The 20,004-nt window shown below is 30.0% G+C and overlaps 1 protein-coding gene across 3 annotated transcripts; it reads left to right on the forward strand.

The window, feature by feature from the left end:
* Window positions 1-15,469: 15,469 nt before the first annotated feature.
* Window positions 15,470-18,362, forward strand: LOC108743453 (LIM and senescent cell antigen-like-containing domain protein 1; the record flags this gene model as incomplete). 3 transcript variants are annotated; one of them, XM_018479022.1, is given in 7 exon segments in its annotated part: window positions 15,489-15,533; window positions 15,609-15,720; window positions 16,385-16,501; window positions 16,566-16,871; window positions 16,937-17,195; window positions 17,717-17,858; window positions 17,917-18,362. In XM_018479022.1, coding segments are annotated over 6 exon segments (1,056 nt in total). In that variant the 5' UTR covers window positions 15,489-15,533; window positions 15,609-15,700.
* Window positions 18,363-20,004: the final 1,642 nt, after the last annotated feature.

Consider the following 20,004-nt stretch of genomic DNA (forward strand, 5'->3'; position numbering starts at 1 on the left):
TGACATGATAAACAATTACTGTAAAACTGCTTAATGGTGAGGAATATGAAGAAAACTGTGGAGAATCTAATGCTGACAACAGTTTTTCACTTTGATTTAAAATAAAGGAAATATCAGTAATAATATATGTTAAAAATCGGTCAATAACACTGTAATCATAAAAGCGCACTTTAATATTTGACATGATAAACAATTACTGTAAAACTGCTTAATGGTGAGGAATATGAAGAAAACTGTGGAGAATCTAATGCTGACAACAGTTTTTCACTTTGATTTAAAATAAAGGAAATATCAGTAATAATATATGTTAAAAATCGGTCAATAACACTGTAATCATAAAAGCGCACTTTAATATTTGACATGATAAACAATTACTGTAAAACTGCTTAATGGTGAGGAATATGAAGAAAACTGTGGAGAATCTAATGCTGACAACAGTTTTTCACTTTGATTTAAAATAAAGGAAATATCAGTAATAATATATGTTAAAAATCGGTCAATAACACTGTAATCATAAAAGCGCACTTTAATATTTGACATGATAAACAATTACTGTAAAACTGCTTAATGGTGAGGAATATGAAGAAAACTGTGGAGAATCTAATGCTGACAACAGTTTTTCACTTTGATTTAAAATAAAGGAAATATCAGTAATAATATATGTTAAAAATCGGTCAATAACACTGTAATCATAAAAGCGCACTTTAATATTTGACATGATAAACAATTACTGTAAAACTGCTTAATGGTGAGGAATATGAAGAAAACTGTGGAGAATCTAATGCTGACAACAGTTTTTCACTTTGATTTAAAATAAAGGAAATATCAGTAATAATATATGTTAAAAATCGGTCAATAACACTGTAATCATAAAAGCGCACTTTAATATTTGACATGATAAACAATTACTGTAAAACTGCTTAATGGTGAGGAATATGAAGAAAACTGTGGAGAATCTAATGCTGACAACAGTTTTTCACTTTGATTTAAAATAAAGGAAATATCAGTAATAATATATGTTAAAAATCGGTCAATAACACTGTAATCATAAAAGCGCACTTTAATATTTGACATGATAAACAATTACTGTAAAACTGCTTAATGGTGAGGAATATGAAGAAAACTGTGGAGAATCTAATGCTGACAACAGTTTTTCACTTTGATTTAAAATAAAGGAAATATCAGTAATAATATATGTTAAAAATCGGTCAATAACACTGTAATCATAAAAGCGCACTTTAATATTTGACATGATAAACAATTACTGTAAAACTGCTTAATGGTGAGGAATATGAAGAAAACTGTGGAGAATCTAATGCTGACAACAGTTTTTCACTTTGATTTAAAATAAAGGAAATATCAGTAATAATATATGTTAAAAATCGGTCAATAACACTGTAATCATAAAAGCGCACTTTAATATTTGACATGATAAACAATTACTGTAAAACTGCTTAATGGTGAGGAATATGAAGAAAACTGTGGAGAATCTAATGCTGACAACAGTTTTTCACTTTGATTTAAAATAAAGGAAATATCAGTAATAATATATGTTAAAAATCGGTCAATAACACTGTAATCATAAAAGCGCACTTTAATATTTGACATGATAAACAATTACTGTAAAACTGCTTAATGGTGAGGAATATGAAGAAAACTGTGGAGAATCTAATGCTGACAACAGTTTTTCACTTTGATTTAAAATAAAGGAAATATCAGTAATAATATATGTTAAAAATCGGTCAATAACACTGTAATCATAAAAGCGCACTTTAATATTTGACATGATAAACAATTACTGTAAAACTGCTTAATGGTGAGGAATATGAAGAAAACTGTGGAGAATCTAATGCTGACAACAGTTTTTCACTTTGATTTAAAATAAAGGAAATATCAGTAATAATATATGTTAAAAATCGGTCAATAACACTGTAATCATAAAAGCGCACTTTAATATTTGACATGATAAACAATTACTGTAAAACTGCTTAATGGTGAGGAATATGAAGAAAACTGTGGAGAATCTAATGCTGACAACAGTTTTTCACTTTGATTTAAAATAAAGGAAATATCAGTAATAATATATGTTAAAAATCGGTCAATAACACTGTAATCATAAAAGCGCACTTTAATATTTGACATGATAAACAATTACTGTAAAACTGCTTAATGGTGAGGAATATGAAGAAAACTGTGGAGAATCTAATGCTGACAACAGTTTTTCACTTTGATTTAAAATAAAGGAAATATCAGTAATAATATATGTTAAAAATCGGTCAATAACACTGTAATCATAAAAGCGCACTTTAATATTTGACATGATAAACAATTACTGTAAAACTGCTTAATGGTGAGGAATATGAAGAAAACTGTGGAGAATCTAATGCTGACAACAGTTTTTCACTTTGATTTAAAATAAAGGAAATATCAGTAATAATATATGTTAAAAATCGGTCAATAACACTGTAATCATAAAAGCGCACTTTAATATTTGACATGATAAACAATTACTGTAAAACTGCTTAATGGTGAGGAATATGAAGAAAACTGTGGAGAATCTAATGCTGACAACAGTTTTTCACTTTGATTTAAAATAAAGGAAATATCAGTAATAATATATGTTAAAAATCGGTCAATAACACTGTAATCATAAAAGCGCACTTTAATATTTGACATGATAAACAATTACTGTAAAACTGCTTAATGGTGAGGAATATGAAGAAAACTGTGGAGAATCTAATGCTGACAACAGTTTTTCACTTTGATTTAAAATAAAGGAAATATCAGTAATAATATATGTTAAAAATCGGTCAATAACACTGTAATCATAAAAGCGCACTTTAATATTTGACATGATAAACAATTACTGTAAAACTGCTTAATGGTGAGGAATATGAAGAAAACTGTGGAGAATCTAATGCTGACAACAGTTTTTCACTTTGATTTAAAATAAAGGAAATATCAGTAATAATATATGTTAAAAATCGGTCAATAACACTGTAATCATAAAAGCGCACTTTAATATTTGACATGATAAACAATTACTGTAAAACTGCTTAATGGTGAGGAATATGAAGAAAACTGTGGAGAATCTAATGCTGACAACAGTTTTTCACTTTGATTTAAAATAAAGGAAATATCAGTAATAATATATGTTAAAAATCGGTCAATAACACTGTAATCATAAAAGCGCACTTTAATATTTGACATGATAAACAATTACTGTAAAACTGCTTAATGGTGAGGAATATGAAGAAAACTGTGGAGAATCTAATGCTGACAACAGTTTTTCACTTTGATTTAAAATAAAGGAAATATCAGTAATAATATATGTTAAAAATCGGTCAATAACACTGTAATCATAAAAGCGCACTTTAATATTTGACATGATAAACAATTACTGTAAAACTGCTTAATGGTGAGGAATATGAAGAAAACTGTGGAGAATCTAATGCTGACAACAGTTTTTCACTTTGATTTAAAATAAAGGAAATATCAGTAATAATATATGTTAAAAATCGGTCAATAACACTGTAATCATAAAAGCGCACTTTAATATTTGACATGATAAACAATTACTGTAAAACTGCTTAATGGTGAGGAATATGAAGAAAACTGTGGAGAATCTAATGCTGACAACAGTTTTTCACTTTGATTTAAAATAAAGGAAATATCAGTAATAATATATGTTAAAAATCGGTCAATAACACTGTAATCATAAAAGCGCACTTTAATATTTGACATGATAAACAATTACTGTAAAACTGCTTAATGGTGAGGAATATGAAGAAAACTGTGGAGAATCTAATGCTGACAACAGTTTTTCACTTTGATTTAAAATAAAGGAAATATCAGTAATAATATATGTTAAAAATCGGTCAATAACACTGTAATCATAAAAGCGCACTTTAATATTTGACATGATAAACAATTACTGTAAAACTGCTTAATGGTGAGGAATATGAAGAAAACTGTGGAGAATCTAATGCTGACAACAGTTTTTCACTTTGATTTAAAATAAAGGAAATATCAGTAATAATATATGTTAAAAATCGGTCAATAACACTGTAATCATAAAAGCGCACTTTAATATTTGACATGATAAACAATTACTGTAAAACTGCTTAATGGTGAGGAATATGAAGAAAACTGTGGAGAATCTAATGCTGACAACAGTTTTTCACTTTGATTTAAAATAAAGGAAATATCAGTAATAATATATGTTAAAAATCGGTCAATAACACTGTAATCATAAAAGCGCACTTTAATATTTGACATGATAAACAATTACTGTAAAACTGCTTAATGGTGAGGAATATGAAGAAAACTGTGGAGAATCTAATGCTGACAACAGTTTTTCACTTTGATTTAAAATAAAGGAAATATCAGTAATAATATATGTTAAAAATCGGTCAATAACACTGTAATCATAAAAGCGCACTTTAATATTTGACATGATAAACAATTACTGTAAAACTGCTTAATGGTGAGGAATATGAAGAAAACTGTGGAGAATCTAATGCTGACAACAGTTTTTCACTTTGATTTAAAATAAAGGAAATATCAGTAATAATATATGTTAAAAATCGGTCAATAACACTGTAATCATAAAAGCGCACTTTAATATTTGACATGATAAACAATTACTGTAAAACTGCTTAATGGTGAGGAATATGAAGAAAACTGTGGAGAATCTAATGCTGACAACAGTTTTTCACTTTGATTTAAAATAAAGGAAATATCAGTAATAATATATGTTAAAAATCGGTCAATAACACTGTAATCATAAAAGCGCACTTTAATATTTGACATGATAAACAATTACTGTAAAACTGCTTAATGGTGAGGAATATGAAGAAAACTGTGGAGAATCTAATGCTGACAACAGTTTTTCACTTTGATTTAAAATAAAGGAAATATCAGTAATAATATATGTTAAAAATCGGTCAATAACACTGTAATCATAAAAGCGCACTTTAATATTTGACATGATAAACAATTACTGTAAAACTGCTTAATGGTGAGGAATATGAAGAAAACTGTGGAGAATCTAATGCTGACAACAGTTTTTCACTTTGATTTAAAATAAAGGAAATATCAGTAATAATATATGTTAAAAATCGGTCAATAACACTGTAATCATAAAAGCGCACTTTAATATTTGACATGATAAACAATTACTGTAAAACTGCTTAATGGTGAGGAATATGAAGAAAACTGTGGAGAATCTAATGCTGACAACAGTTTTTCACTTTGATTTAAAATAAAGGAAATATCAGTAATAATATATGTTAAAAATCGGTCAATAACACTGTAATCATAAAAGCGCACTTTAATATTTGACATGATAAACAATTACTGTAAAACTGCTTAATGGTGAGGAATATGAAGAAAACTGTGGAGAATCTAATGCTGACAACAGTTTTTCACTTTGATTTAAAATAAAGGAAATATCAGTAATAATATATGTTAAAAATCGGTCAATAACACTGTAATCATAAAAGCGCACTTTAATATTTGACATGATAAACAATTACTGTAAAACTGCTTAATGGTGAGGAATATGAAGAAAACTGTGGAGAATCTAATGCTGACAACAGTTTTTCACTTTGATTTAAAATAAAGGAAATATCAGTAATAATATATGTTAAAAATCGGTCAATAACACTGTAATCATAAAAGCGCACTTTAATATTTGACATGATAAACAATTACTGTAAAACTGCTTAATGGTGAGGAATATGAAGAAAACTGTGGAGAATCTAATGCTGACAACAGTTTTTCACTTTGATTTAAAATAAAGGAAATATCAGTAATAATATATGTTAAAAATCGGTCAATAACACTGTAATCATAAAAGCGCACTTTAATATTTGACATGATAAACAATTACTGTAAAACTGCTTAATGGTGAGGAATATGAAGAAAACTGTGGAGAATCTAATGCTGACAACAGTTTTTCACTTTGATTTAAAATAAAGGAAATATCAGTAATAATATATGTTAAAAATCGGTCAATAACACTGTAATCATAAAAGCGCACTTTAATATTTGACATGATAAACAATTACTGTAAAACTGCTTAATGGTGAGGAATATGAAGAAAACTGTGGAGAATCTAATGCTGACAACAGTTTTTCACTTTGATTTAAAATAAAGGAAATATCAGTAATAATATATGTTAAAAATCGGTCAATAACACTGTAATCATAAAAGCGCACTTTAATATTTGACATGATAAACAATTACTGTAAAACTGCTTAATGGTGAGGAATATGAAGAAAACTGTGGAGAATCTAATGCTGACAACAGTTTTTCACTTTGATTTAAAATAAAGGAAATATCAGTAATAATATATGTTAAAAATCGGTCAATAACACTGTAATCATAAAAGCGCACTTTAATATTTGACATGATAAACAATTACTGTAAAACTGCTTAATGGTGAGGAATATGAAGAAAACTGTGGAGAATCTAATGCTGACAACAGTTTTTCACTTTGATTTAAAATAAAGGAAATATCAGTAATAATATATGTTAAAAATCGGTCAATAACACTGTAATCATAAAAGCGCACTTTAATATTTGACATGATAAACAATTACTGTAAAACTGCTTAATGGTGAGGAATATGAAGAAAACTGTGGAGAATCTAATGCTGACAACAGTTTTTCACTTTGATTTAAAATAAAGGAAATATCAGTAATAATATATGTTAAAAATCGGTCAATAACACTGTAATCATAAAAGCGCACTTTAATATTTGACATGATAAACAATTACTGTAAAACTGCTTAATGGTGAGGAATATGAAGAAAACTGTGGAGAATCTAATGCTGACAACAGTTTTTCACTTTGATTTAAAATAAAGGAAATATCAGTAATAATATATGTTAAAAATCGGTCAATAACACTGTAATCATAAAAGCGCACTTTAATATTTGACATGATAAACAATTACTGTAAAACTGCTTAATGGTGAGGAATATGAAGAAAACTGTGGAGAATCTAATGCTGACAACAGTTTTTCACTTTGATTTAAAATAAAGGAAATATCAGTAATAATATATGTTAAAAATCGGTCAATAACACTGTAATCATAAAAGCGCACTTTAATATTTGACATGATAAACAATTACTGTAAAACTGCTTAATGGTGAGGAATATGAAGAAAACTGTGGAGAATCTAATGCTGACAACAGTTTTTCACTTTGATTTAAAATAAAGGAAATATCAGTAATAATATATGTTAAAAATCGGTCAATAACACTGTAATCATAAAAGCGCACTTTAATATTTGACATGATAAACAATTACTGTAAAACTGCTTAATGGTGAGGAATATGAAGAAAACTGTGGAGAATCTAATGCTGACAACAGTTTTTCACTTTGATTTAAAATAAAGGAAATATCAGTAATAATATATGTTAAAAATCGGTCAATAACACTGTAATCATAAAAGCGCACTTTAATATTTGACATGATAAACAATTACTGTAAAACTGCTTAATGGTGAGGAATATGAAGAAAACTGTGGAGAATCTAATGCTGACAACAGTTTTTCACTTTGATTTAAAATAAAGGAAATATCAGTAATAATATATGTTAAAAATCGGTCAATAACACTGTAATCATAAAAGCGCACTTTAATATTTGACATGATAAACAATTACTGTAAAACTGCTTAATGGTGAGGAATATGAAGAAAACTGTGGAGAATCTAATGCTGACAACAGTTTTTCACTTTGATTTAAAATAAAGGAAATATCAGTAATAATATATGTTAAAAATCGGTCAATAACACTGTAATCATAAAAGCGCACTTTAATATTTGACATGATAAACAATTACTGTAAAACTGCTTAATGGTGAGGAATATGAAGAAAACTGTGGAGAATCTAATGCTGACAACAGTTTTTCACTTTGATTTAAAATAAAGGAAATATCAGTAATAATATATGTTAAAAATCGGTCAATAACACTGTAATCATAAAAGCGCACTTTAATATTTGACATGATAAACAATTACTGTAAAACTGCTTAATGGTGAGGAATATGAAGAAAACTGTGGAGAATCTAATGCTGACAACAGTTTTTCACTTTGATTTAAAATAAAGGAAATATCAGTAATAATATATGTTAAAAATCGGTCAATAACACTGTAATCATAAAAGCGCACTTTAATATTTGACATGATAAACAATTACTGTAAAACTGCTTAATGGTGAGGAATATGAAGAAAACTGTGGAGAATCTAATGCTGACAACAGTTTTTCACTTTGATTTAAAATAAAGGAAATATCAGTAATAATATATGTTAAAAATCGGTCAATAACACTGTAATCATAAAAGCGCACTTTAATATTTGACATGATAAACAATTACTGTAAAACTGCTTAATGGTGAGGAATATGAAGAAAACTGTGGAGAATCTAATGCTGACAACAGTTTTTCACTTTGATTTAAAATAAAGGAAATATCAGTAATAATATATGTTAAAAATCGGTCAATAACACTGTAATCATAAAAGCGCACTTTAATATTTGACATGATAAACAATTACTGTAAAACTGCTTAATGGTGAGGAATATGAAGAAAACTGTGGAGAATCTAATGCTGACAACAGTTTTTCACTTTGATTTAAAATAAAGGAAATATCAGTAATAATATATGTTAAAAATCGGTCAATAACACTGTAATCATAAAAGCGCACTTTAATATTTGACATGATAAACAATTACTGTAAAACTGCTTAATGGTGAGGAATATGAAGAAAACTGTGGAGAATCTAATGCTGACAACAGTTTTTCACTTTGATTTAAAATAAAGGAAATATCAGTAATAATATATGTTAAAAATCGGTCAATAACACTGTAATCATAAAAGCGCACTTTAATATTTGACATGATAAACAATTACTGTAAAACTGCTTAATGGTGAGGAATATGAAGAAAACTGTGGAGAATCTAATGCTGACAACAGTTTTTCACTTTGATTTAAAATAAAGGAAATATCAGTAATAATATATGTTAAAAATCGGTCAATAATACTGTAATCATAAGAGCGCACTGTAATTATTGACATGATAAACAATTACTGTAAAACTGCTTAATGGTGAAAAATATGAAGAAAACTGTGGAGAATCTGTTGGTGCCAACAGTTTTTCGCATTGATTTAAAATAAAGGAAATATCAGTAATAATATATGTTAAAAATCGGTCAATAACACTGTAATCATAAAAGCGCACTTTAATTTTTGATATGATAAACAATTACTGTAAAACTGCTTAATGGTGAAAAATATGAACAAAACTGTGGAGAATCTGTTGGTGCCAACAGTTTTTCACTTTCATTTAAAATAAAGGAAATATCAGTAATAATATATGTTAAAAATCGATCAATAATACTGTAACCATAAAGCGCACTTTAATTTTTGATATGATAAACAATTACTGTAAAACTGCTTAATGGTGAAAAATATGAAGAAAACTGNTTAAGTAGGTATTTATTATCTACTGTAATCACATTTTCGAAATTTGAGACAGTTGTGTCACTTTGTTAATGTGAGTAATAATAATACATAAAACAACAAAGCATTGATAAAATGAGTAACAACAATTACCGCATTTCGCTAAACAATTCCAGCGAATATTTTGTGTCATTAAAGAACCCAATAATAAAACACGAAATAAAGCATATTTATAGAAGGCCTTATTATTATACAACTGATCATTTTACACTGTTTAGTACGGTTTTATTTATAAATTTACTGTAGATATTAAAAATATGATAGCTTTAACTTGATAGAAAGTAATATTCCTCGAATGAGAAGTGAGGAAATTCTAATGGTTTCATATGCCTTAAATGAAATAAAGAATAACACAATAATGATAAATATGTTTTAACCATTCTCATTATCAGTTTTGTTACTAATATGTATTTCAAACGTTCCAATTTTGCTGAAAGACTTGTGTTTTATGTGTTTTCTAGAAAGTAATGATTAGTTAAGAGAGAAAACTGCACGAACTTATTAATTGTTTTTGAAAATCAAGGTCAAAAGTTGGTTTAATTGTCTTCCCACTAACATTTGCAAAAATTGTTCGAAAATAAATACACATTATATGATTGTTTCTAGGCATCTGTTAATTTGTTTGTAGACAAAATAAATGGATAATTTGTTTTTACATGTATTTAATATTGAGGAAGAATCCCCTCTTTTTGAAACATACAATTTATATTTTCTTGTTTAAACATTAAAAAAAGTTTACAGTTATACTGTTAAAATACACTAAAAGCACATGATAAAGGTAGACTTATTATAAAGTAAAAAAAGTAAGGTTTTGTAAGTAATTAAATATTCGTAAATTAAGCTTTGTTTGATTGTTAACTTCTGCTAACAATGTAGGATTTGCCGGGTATTTCCGTGGTTTGAGTCTTGTTGGCGTATTATAAACTTTTAGCAATATTATTTCTGAGAAATTCTGCATAATGTATGAACCGCACATTTAAACAACCGAAATGGTCAGTCACTTTTTGGTTTCGGTTGCTAAGCGACCATCAAGTAATTCATTCTTCTATAGAGAAAAAACTAGTCCTTAAAGCTCATTCCTTCATCTTTTGTGGTTCGCGAAACTATCGAGTGGGCTGATGTTCTTTCAGCTAGAACAATACAGTTTCCTTCATAAAAATGTATGTATAGATTTGCATGTGGTGGTAATTCCACAACACAAAAAAGGCATCCAAATTGTAAGTAATGAACCAAATAACATTACATATCCGGTTTGGGTAATCTTTGATTATAACAATTTGATGCAGGATGGTAATCTAAGCCACTGCAATAACTTTAATAGTTATTTTGTCGTTAAAATAAAAAATGTAATGTAATTGGTGATATTTATCTACCATTGTTCACTTCAAATAAATCAGTAAGTACAAGGTTAAGTGAATTTAACACAGGTTACTTAAGGACCCTAATTACAAATTAAAATAGTAACAAACAGACTTAACTACCAATCGAAGTAGAACCATTTGTGTGCTCTTCCCTTAAAATAAATTTTACTAATCAAGACGTTGCACATTCGATACCCCGACTGGCTATACATTTCAAGGATATTTTTGGACCAACTTTGGCTTCTTGGGCATTAATTCATGCCAGGGGAACTAACGATTTAATTAAAGTTTCTTCTAAATGACTTTCCCCAAGACGGGCAAACTGACATAAACTAATAGGACTCATACATATGTATCTGGACGTTATAATAAGAATGCAACATAAACTATACCTAATTAAACAGTAAAAATAATGTTTCACGTATTTGAGACACTTACAGGTTATTGCAGACAGTTCTTGTTGCAAAGTTATTATAATGATTTTTACAGAAACGTCCTCATTAATCAATCATTGTTACATGGCTGATTTTATTGATAATTATACCATTTTTATAATGCATTAATCGTTTTGATGAATTATCGACTAAGAAACTTGATGGTTTTTAATATATCTTGTGTGTTGCAATCAAAACTGTTGTAGGTTCATCCCTGTCCTGACTGTTACTAACGATCCAAAGACATTCTAAAAGTATTATACCTTATCTAAAATATTTGGTAACCAGCAAAGGTAGGCCCATATTGCAGGTAAAAATATTTGTTCAGACGATACAGAAAATTACAAAGCTCCGGCAAAGACTGCCTACAAGATGATTTGTATTTACATTTATTTTGTTATCAGTTTTAGATAATACATATATATGTCACACTAACGAGGCCTTCATTCTTTTTTTATCACGGTAATAAAACCAAAAGAAAACAAAGATGTAGGTACCTAGAAATATAAAAGGACAAGAACCTTGCTACATTCAACAGGGTAAAGGGTAAAGAGACTAATTTAGTTCTAGGTAGAAGAGGCAATATAATATCGGAGAATATGGTTTGATTAAAATGAATTACAAGACAAATATTCTTGTATTCTTCTACTATTTTGATATTGCAAAACAATTTCTTCAAAAACATTTTTAAAGTTGCTTCAGTATTAAGTTTCTATAGTTTAATATCATTTCCTTCATAGTTAGAAAAATTCATACGAATTCGTGTGTAATACGAGCAATTTTTAAAAAGACTCTCCTTTTTAAAATTGAACAACAATTTAACAATAATAATAAAGCAAAAATAATCTCCCACTTGCTATTGTTACGTGATTTAAAAATAAATGACAAAAAGTATAGTCTGTCCGCATGGTTTTACAATGTTTAGAAAGCATGATGAACAATATCATGCAATACTTGAATAAAATGTTATTTTGTTCTTTATAACTATTTGTACAAAATATTAATACATTATATCACTACAACTGTTAATATTTGATGCTAATTTATTAATTTATAATTGCTAAACATGCATTTTATGCCTAAATTGCATATTGGGGATGCATTATTTAATTAGAATATCAGCGTAATCCAGAGGGAACATATATGCAAAAAGTAATTCCTAAGAATTGGTTTTTAAAGAATATACATGATGCATGTTGCTTCTTCTAGCAAGAATTGTAATTGTTTAGGCTATAAAGGGCTTTAAGCTGTAAATCGAATTTCGAAATTAAATGAGTTTGATTTCAATATGAATTTGCCCATAAATATCCATTTACAATTTTTGGGATATTATGTAACCGCGTATTTACATTCAGAAGACCAAAAAGGATTTGAAATGATTTCACTTATTAAGATGGAACACTGTTCACAAATCCCACTTGGCAATGATTTGATTGCTACCTATCCTAGTTGTTATTTCTTAAATAGATTTGGCAAAGTATATAGTATCTACCCATGTGACATTTTAGAGGAAAGCTGTATTTACCTACATGCACACCTACTGGGTCGCCAAATAGACATCCAATGAGAGATGTCATTTTTTAAAGCAAGAAACGAATTTATTTGTTTGTGCCCAACTGACGACAGTGAATAATAAACAATGCCTTTCGACGATAATGAAAAGGAATAAATAATTCATAGCTCTTCCTTTTCATAGAAAAATAGTGTCGAAAACTTCGCAGTTTAGACAGCTACTTTCGATAAACATCTTTGATAAATTTTAACGAAATCTATCGGGTAATTTAACAACAAGGATTTAAAAAATTACCCATCACAAGAACAATCGGCAATTCTCGCTTTTTAAGAATCGTTGCTTGTTATGTACTTTATTTGCATTGGAACTATTATTCTCGGTGCGCCAAAACGGTTTGAATTGAATACATTTACTGATAGGATAAAACAGCTTTCATATTTAACTGTCAATAATTGGGTAGTTATTTTATAATGGGGAAAAAATAATTTGTTATAGATTTTCGTAAAGATTCAACTGGTGTACCATTTTTAATTAAAGTACATATTGGTTTTGGTTTTGCGAAAGTAAAACCAACACCAGGATTAAAATATAGAGACAAACTAATTTTTTACTTCTTTTAAGTACCTTGTACTATTTTGTTTACTAAAAAGTTAATTTATGCATTCGAGGGAGGGTAATTCTTTGAGTTTTCATAACTCTCACAACTATCGCAACAATTTTCTTTAATAGTCATGACAAATTCGTAAGTATGAGAGAGAATTTCAGCATTTAAGACATTATTTGAAGAATTAATGACAAATAATTCAAAAGAATCTAATAATCTCAAAGTTTGTGTTTGTTTTGTGCACTGATACGTATGTAATTTGGCGAATGAGTACAAGTTTTATAATTGTTTTTGACAAACAAAATCAAAAGCAATAACTTACCACCATGATCAATGAGACAAGGCATTTCGGATAACGTCTACGACATACTCTACAACAGCTTTTACAACTATTAAGTGAAACTGTTAAACGCTAAATTAGTTCACACTTTTCACAAACAAATTGCTTCCGTTTCGTTTCGCACAAGAAAAAACACATTTTTATCAAAATCCTGGACGCCGTAAGGCTTTAGCAGGGTCATAATCCAGCGAAACGTGGAATTATCGCAAGTTTAAATGCAGTCAGTGCTGGTTATATCCTTACGTTACCCTTTTTATTACGAGCACAAAACAAATTGCACACAACTACAACCATTACAAGCGACCGTGAGTCACCAACTGGTGGCGGTCGCCTCGCGACTCGCGGCTCGCGACCGCGGTAGTTGTTGCGCGATCGCAATTGTTAATTACTAAAAACTCTTTGACAGAGCCGGCATCTTAGATACAGGGCCGCATCAAGAGGAAATTAATCTTACGTACGTATTTAACGTGTCTTGAAAACGATCTAACTTTTTTTCACTTCCGTTTGTCGAAAGAGCGTATCTACCCCTGTGTTCTGTACATATTTAAATTAATTAAATAATAACAAAAAAGAGAGTTTTATACGCGCTTATCAGTTCCCAAANCAAATATCTGTTTATTGATTTTCCTTATTTAATCAGTAAATTAAATTTATTTTTAATAATTTAGAAAATGCACATCAGATACAGAATGAAAATTTTCTTCGTAAAACGTTCCACTTAAGTTATGTGTGTACATGTGTGTTGAAATGTTGCTTACCCTTGTAAGGGGGTTCCTTAATTTAGTGTTTAACTTAATCCTTTGTGCTCACTAATGATTAATACACTGTTTAAAACACAACAATAACAATTAGTGGCAAATTTTCGTTCGTTTAATTATTCGCAAGCCATCACATTTCCGAAAAATGTGGTCGATCGCCGCGATTGCTATTTTCGTTTAGGTGGGGTTGTATTATAGCGAGGGTGGCTGGCACAACCCCTGTCTTCCGGATATACGAGGCACCATTAACAAATACTTTAACTGACGGTGTAACAATAAATGCAGTTATTTCTTTTGATATACATGTAATTAATTACCGATTATGTACTGCTTGACAATTAATGTTTAGTTTTTGTACAAACATGTAAAAGATTGTGTTAATAATTCTTAGGTCAAAATCTTTTAGACTTTGCTCTGTATATGGAAATAGTATGTGCTTTAGAGCGACATCTTCCGAAATTTTCAACATATAAATTGGTTTTGTATTGATTTTCACTTCGTTTCCTCATTTTCTATTTCTATCAGTATTCACAGAGCATCTTGAGGGAAAACTAGGCGTCAATTTAAATGATTCATTTGCTTTTAGGAACATGTGCAGGTTTTGAATGTAATTGTCTATTGATTGAGAAGTTATTTGCTTTTATATATGTAATTTTAAATGATGTTTTATATAATTAGCATCTAATATTCACAGAATAAAACGAAAGAGCACAATTGAATTGAAATGAAAGTAAACACAATTTGAAGAAGGTATAACTGTTTCTAGGTTTGCAATTATTAAATGAAACGTTATAAACCCTTTAAAATGCCTCCTTTGTATCATTTCTTTCTATTTCATTTACAAAAAAGAGCGTCAATTTAAAAAAACCGCTCTTAACACATTTAAGGAATTTACTTCCTTTCTGTAAAAGGTTACGTCAATCATGATTGGCTGACATCATGTTTGTTTTTAATGAATGTGGTGGGGTTAAGTGGTAACCTCGAAAAAGAATTGGGTGTGTTGAATTTTTATATATTATTTGTTAATTTAATTAATTAGTTTGCTTTTGCATGGGTTTTATAAATCAAAGAACTTCACATGCTTGAAAGCATCATTATCTTTTGTTTGGGATAATTGAATTTTGTTGGTTTTGTAAATATTTACCAAATTCTACTGCAAAAGATGTCTCCTACACCTACAGGGTAAGTTTTTACTTTATACTGTTAAGGAATGGTACGAAACTGCCCTGCTATCTGCAATTGCTCTGATAAAATACCTAGCTTATAATAAATAGAATGTAATCTACCTGTGATAAGATTAGATTTGTTGACATCTGCTTTTGAATTAGATAAAACATTTCCTAAGATAGTATTTCCCAAGTAAGACAGCACTAGGAATGCATTCATATATTTGTTAAAAGTCTACTGAAAGTCTAAACAGAATGTTTCGAAATATGTTTAAAAGCCAATTACCACAAGACCGATCTCCTGATATACCTGATCTGAAGCCATTAGAATGCAGTGTTTTGTATAAAAGAAGAGCAGAATCAAGGGAACATTTAACAGAAGAAATAGGAGATTATGATGATTTGAGTGAATTCTCAGATCAAACATTTGAAGTTGCAAACTATCAGTATGTCTGTCCAACTCCAGATGTTGTTAATCAAACTTTGGAAAGAAAGACATCCATAGTAAAAGTGAAGGCAGAATGGAGCAATCAACGGTAACAGGATGGGCTCAGAATTCAACAATTATTTCATTTGTACAGTTACACATCCCTCACTTGTATAAAAATTTTATTTTTGTCTGTTTAAACAACTTGTGTTTAGTTTATTACCAATTCTACAATTCAGTGTATTTCTTACAGATTAAATGGTGCCATGTCTTTTGATAAGATGATCTGTTCTCGATGTTCAGAAGGATTCGAACCACATGAAAAGATAGTCAATTCCAATGGTGAACTGTGGCATCAGCAATGCTTTGTGTATGTTGTGTTGCAGTGATATTTTTGCTGTTTCATATAATAATGATTTTTCTCATTTATTTAGGTGTGCCCAATGCTTTCGGCCTTTTAAAGATGGTGTATTCTATGAATTTGAAAATAGGAAGTACTGTGAGCATGATTTCCATGTACTTTTCGCCCCATGTTGTGGAAAATGTGGAGAATTTGTTATTGGACGAGTTATCAAGGCAATGAATGCCAATTGGCACCCTGAATGCTTCAGGTGTGAAATGTGTACATCAGAATTGGCTGATTCTGGTTTTATTCGAAATGCAGGCAGGGCCCTTTGCCATGAATGTAATGCTAAAGTTAAAGCTGTTGGATTGGGGAAATATGTTTGTCATAAATGCCAGTGAGTGCCCAATTCTTTTTGAACTGAAGTAGATTTGTATTAACAATGTATTTTTTTCTTATTAGTGGAATAATTGATGATCAGCCACTGAAATTCAGAGGAGAAGTGTATCATCCATACCATTTTAATTGTACAGCTTGTGGGGTTGAATTGGATAGTAATGCCAGAGAAGTGAGGAGTAGACCTGGCTTTGCTGCAAATGACATGAACGAACTGTACTGCCTTAGATGTCATGACAAAATGGGAATTCCTATATGTGGTGCATGCAGGAGACCCATTGAAGAAAGAGTGGTCACTGCCCTAGGAAAACACTGGCATGTTGAGGTAGAAAAGGGTTTTTAAATACTGATAAGAATACAATTAAAGTTGATACTTTTACCTACATATTTGAGATATTGACATTAAAAATTAATGTGAAAAGCCAAAAAATTAATTTTAAATCAGGAAATGAAAATGATTTGAAACACAGCTGGGCAAAGCACTCATCAAAAAAGCTCAAAGCCCTAAATCCAAAACCCTTACTTATGTGCTTTGGTCTTTGAAGTCTCAATTGCATTTTAAAATCCAAGGGCTTTGAATTACCAATTTCTTTGAGAAGAAATTATATTCAAAGCTCTAAAAGGGCCTCAAGCACATTCAAAGAGCTTAAATCCCTTTAAAATACAAATTACAAAGCACTTTTATAAAGTAATTCGTTTTCTAACAATTACTTGCTTATCAGAGGGGTTGAAGTACAGTGCTTTTAAGTAGTAAAGCTTTGCCCAGCTCTGATTGAAAAAGTTGATTTTTTAAAAGTTTTTAAGAAGCAAAAAACTAAGGGTTTAATCTGGTATCATCTTTTTCAGCATTTTGTGTGTGCAAAATGTGAAAAACCCTTCTTTGGTCATCGTCATTACGAGAAGAAAGGTTTAGCTTATTGTGAAACACATTACCACCAACTGTTTGGAAACTTATGCTTTGTCTGCAACCAGGTCATTGCTGGAGATGGTAAGCCTTTTAGACATTTTTGATCAATTTTAAACGTCTAATAATATTTTTTGTTTAGTGTTTACTGCCCTCAATAAGGCTTGGTGTGTACACCACTTTGCTTGTTCGATTTGTGACCAGAAGATGAATCAGAAGACTAAATTCTACGAGTGCGACTTGAAGCCGGTCTGCAAGAAGTGCTACGAAAAGTTGCCAACTGAACTTAGGCGTAGACTGAGACGTCAACACGAAGCTACACCCAAGAAATACCCACCCCCTACCGTTGCTTAATTGAATGATGTATAAAATTGCCTTAATGTTCTCAGAATGGTGCTAAAAATATTAAACTAAAAAGAATAGATTAGGGTGAGAATTTTTGGTAATTGATAAGTTCAAACAGGTTCTTAAAATTTTCATTCATAAAAAAACAAGAAATTTTACTTCATTGTGGCTTAATATTCGTTAAAGAAAATTCTAATGCTGTTTTAGGTACATTAGGAAATGTATTAAAACGTTTTGTTAATTNATCTAATTTTTTTCTTAATAGTAAACCATTTGGTCCAATTAAGTACATGACTAAACCAATTCAAATGAAAACAAGAATACCAAAACCATTCTAAACAAGCCTACTTTATATTTAGAGATAAACAAGATGGCTGTAGGGGTTAATGACTAATTAAAAAACAGTTTCACTTAAAAACGTTATTTACATTCTGTATCCATACTGTAATAGAAAGGGCCATTAGAATCACCCCTAGATTGACTTTAAATAAATATTTTAAGCGTCACCCGGCGTCAACCCTAAGAAAAAAAACAAATTTTGGGGATTCTACTTTACAACTGACCGTTCAACTTCAGATAAAACCACAAACTTACGGTACCTCCCGCTTCAAATCAGTATTTTCGTACAAATTCACCTAATTTGCAAAATTTAATTCAACAATAATTATCTATTTGTTCTACTTTCCGTGCGCAAAATGGCCGCCTCGATTTCCGCGTCACTCAAATCACTTGTACACGTGTAACTGTCCTAAAAGAACTTGAGGAAGGCGACGTCTCCGATCAATACGAAACGTCACAGATCGATAAATAAATCACGTCCGGCTTTCGCTATCGAATCCTTTTCGGGAAAAATGACCCGCAATTGCATACAAACAACAAACAAACACCGCACCGCCTAAAAGCGAGGGAAAGAGTTGAAAATGTTGCACACGACACTAATAATTGTGGCGAAACATCGGCCGAGATCGGACGTCCCTGGGATGAGTTTTAAGCGCGAGAAAGAGATGAAGATAGGGAACGCTTGTCTGCCAATGGGAAGTGGTCCTTAAAATAGACGAACTAAAATACATAATTAACTAAACGTATGCAAGCGTGAATCTAAGCGGGAGGACTGTTTAATAAGTTCGGTTCATTGCGACTGCGCATTCAAATCATTTCAATCTACTTAAGTCACACATGAACTGCATTTGATGTTCGTTTGTCTCTAATATGTTTCATTTTACGGAATGCTGTAAATTTTTATTATACACATCGCATCCTAAAGGAAATGAATGCAATCTTTCACTAAAGGCGTTGTTGATTGTTGTCTCCAAGTAAAATATTGTTATTGTGTACAATATTTTGTAAGAATTTAAGATCTGAAAATAAAATGATAACAATTTTTGTTTGAAGGTAGGTATTTCTACATGATAGTTTAAACTGATGTAATGTACAGAATTGAAGTTAATTGCATCTTGCGTGTGATGTCAAGGAGAGTGCAAGTTCTGCAGCTTATTTTCAGTTAACAGCTAGAACGCGGGACATCTGGTCTTTCGTCTATTATGTAACTATTAATAACAATTTCTGAGCGGTATTTATAGATTTAATAGACATCTTTCTGCTAAGCCTCGAAGCCAACAAAAGAAGACGAATATCAGTGAATGGAAATGTTAAATTACAAGTTAAAATGAGAAATAATAAAGTTTAAATTTGCGAAGTTTATATATTATAACGTAGACAATGCCGGAAAGTACCAATTTGACACTGCACTCGAAGACCATTGGCACTTTGAGATTTTATTATTGAGTTCTCATATTTTAGTAAAAATTATGCTGGAATGTACATATTTTGAATCACACTCGAAAAGGGTTACCACCATGAGATTCTACGTAATTTTTTACATAAG

Source organism: Agrilus planipennis, unplaced genomic scaffold, assembly GCF_000699045.2.
Source record: "Agrilus planipennis isolate EAB-ADULT unplaced genomic scaffold, Apla_2.0 scaffold441, whole genome shotgun sequence".
NCBI classification, from domain to species: domain Eukaryota; kingdom Metazoa; phylum Arthropoda; class Insecta; order Coleoptera; family Buprestidae; genus Agrilus; species Agrilus planipennis.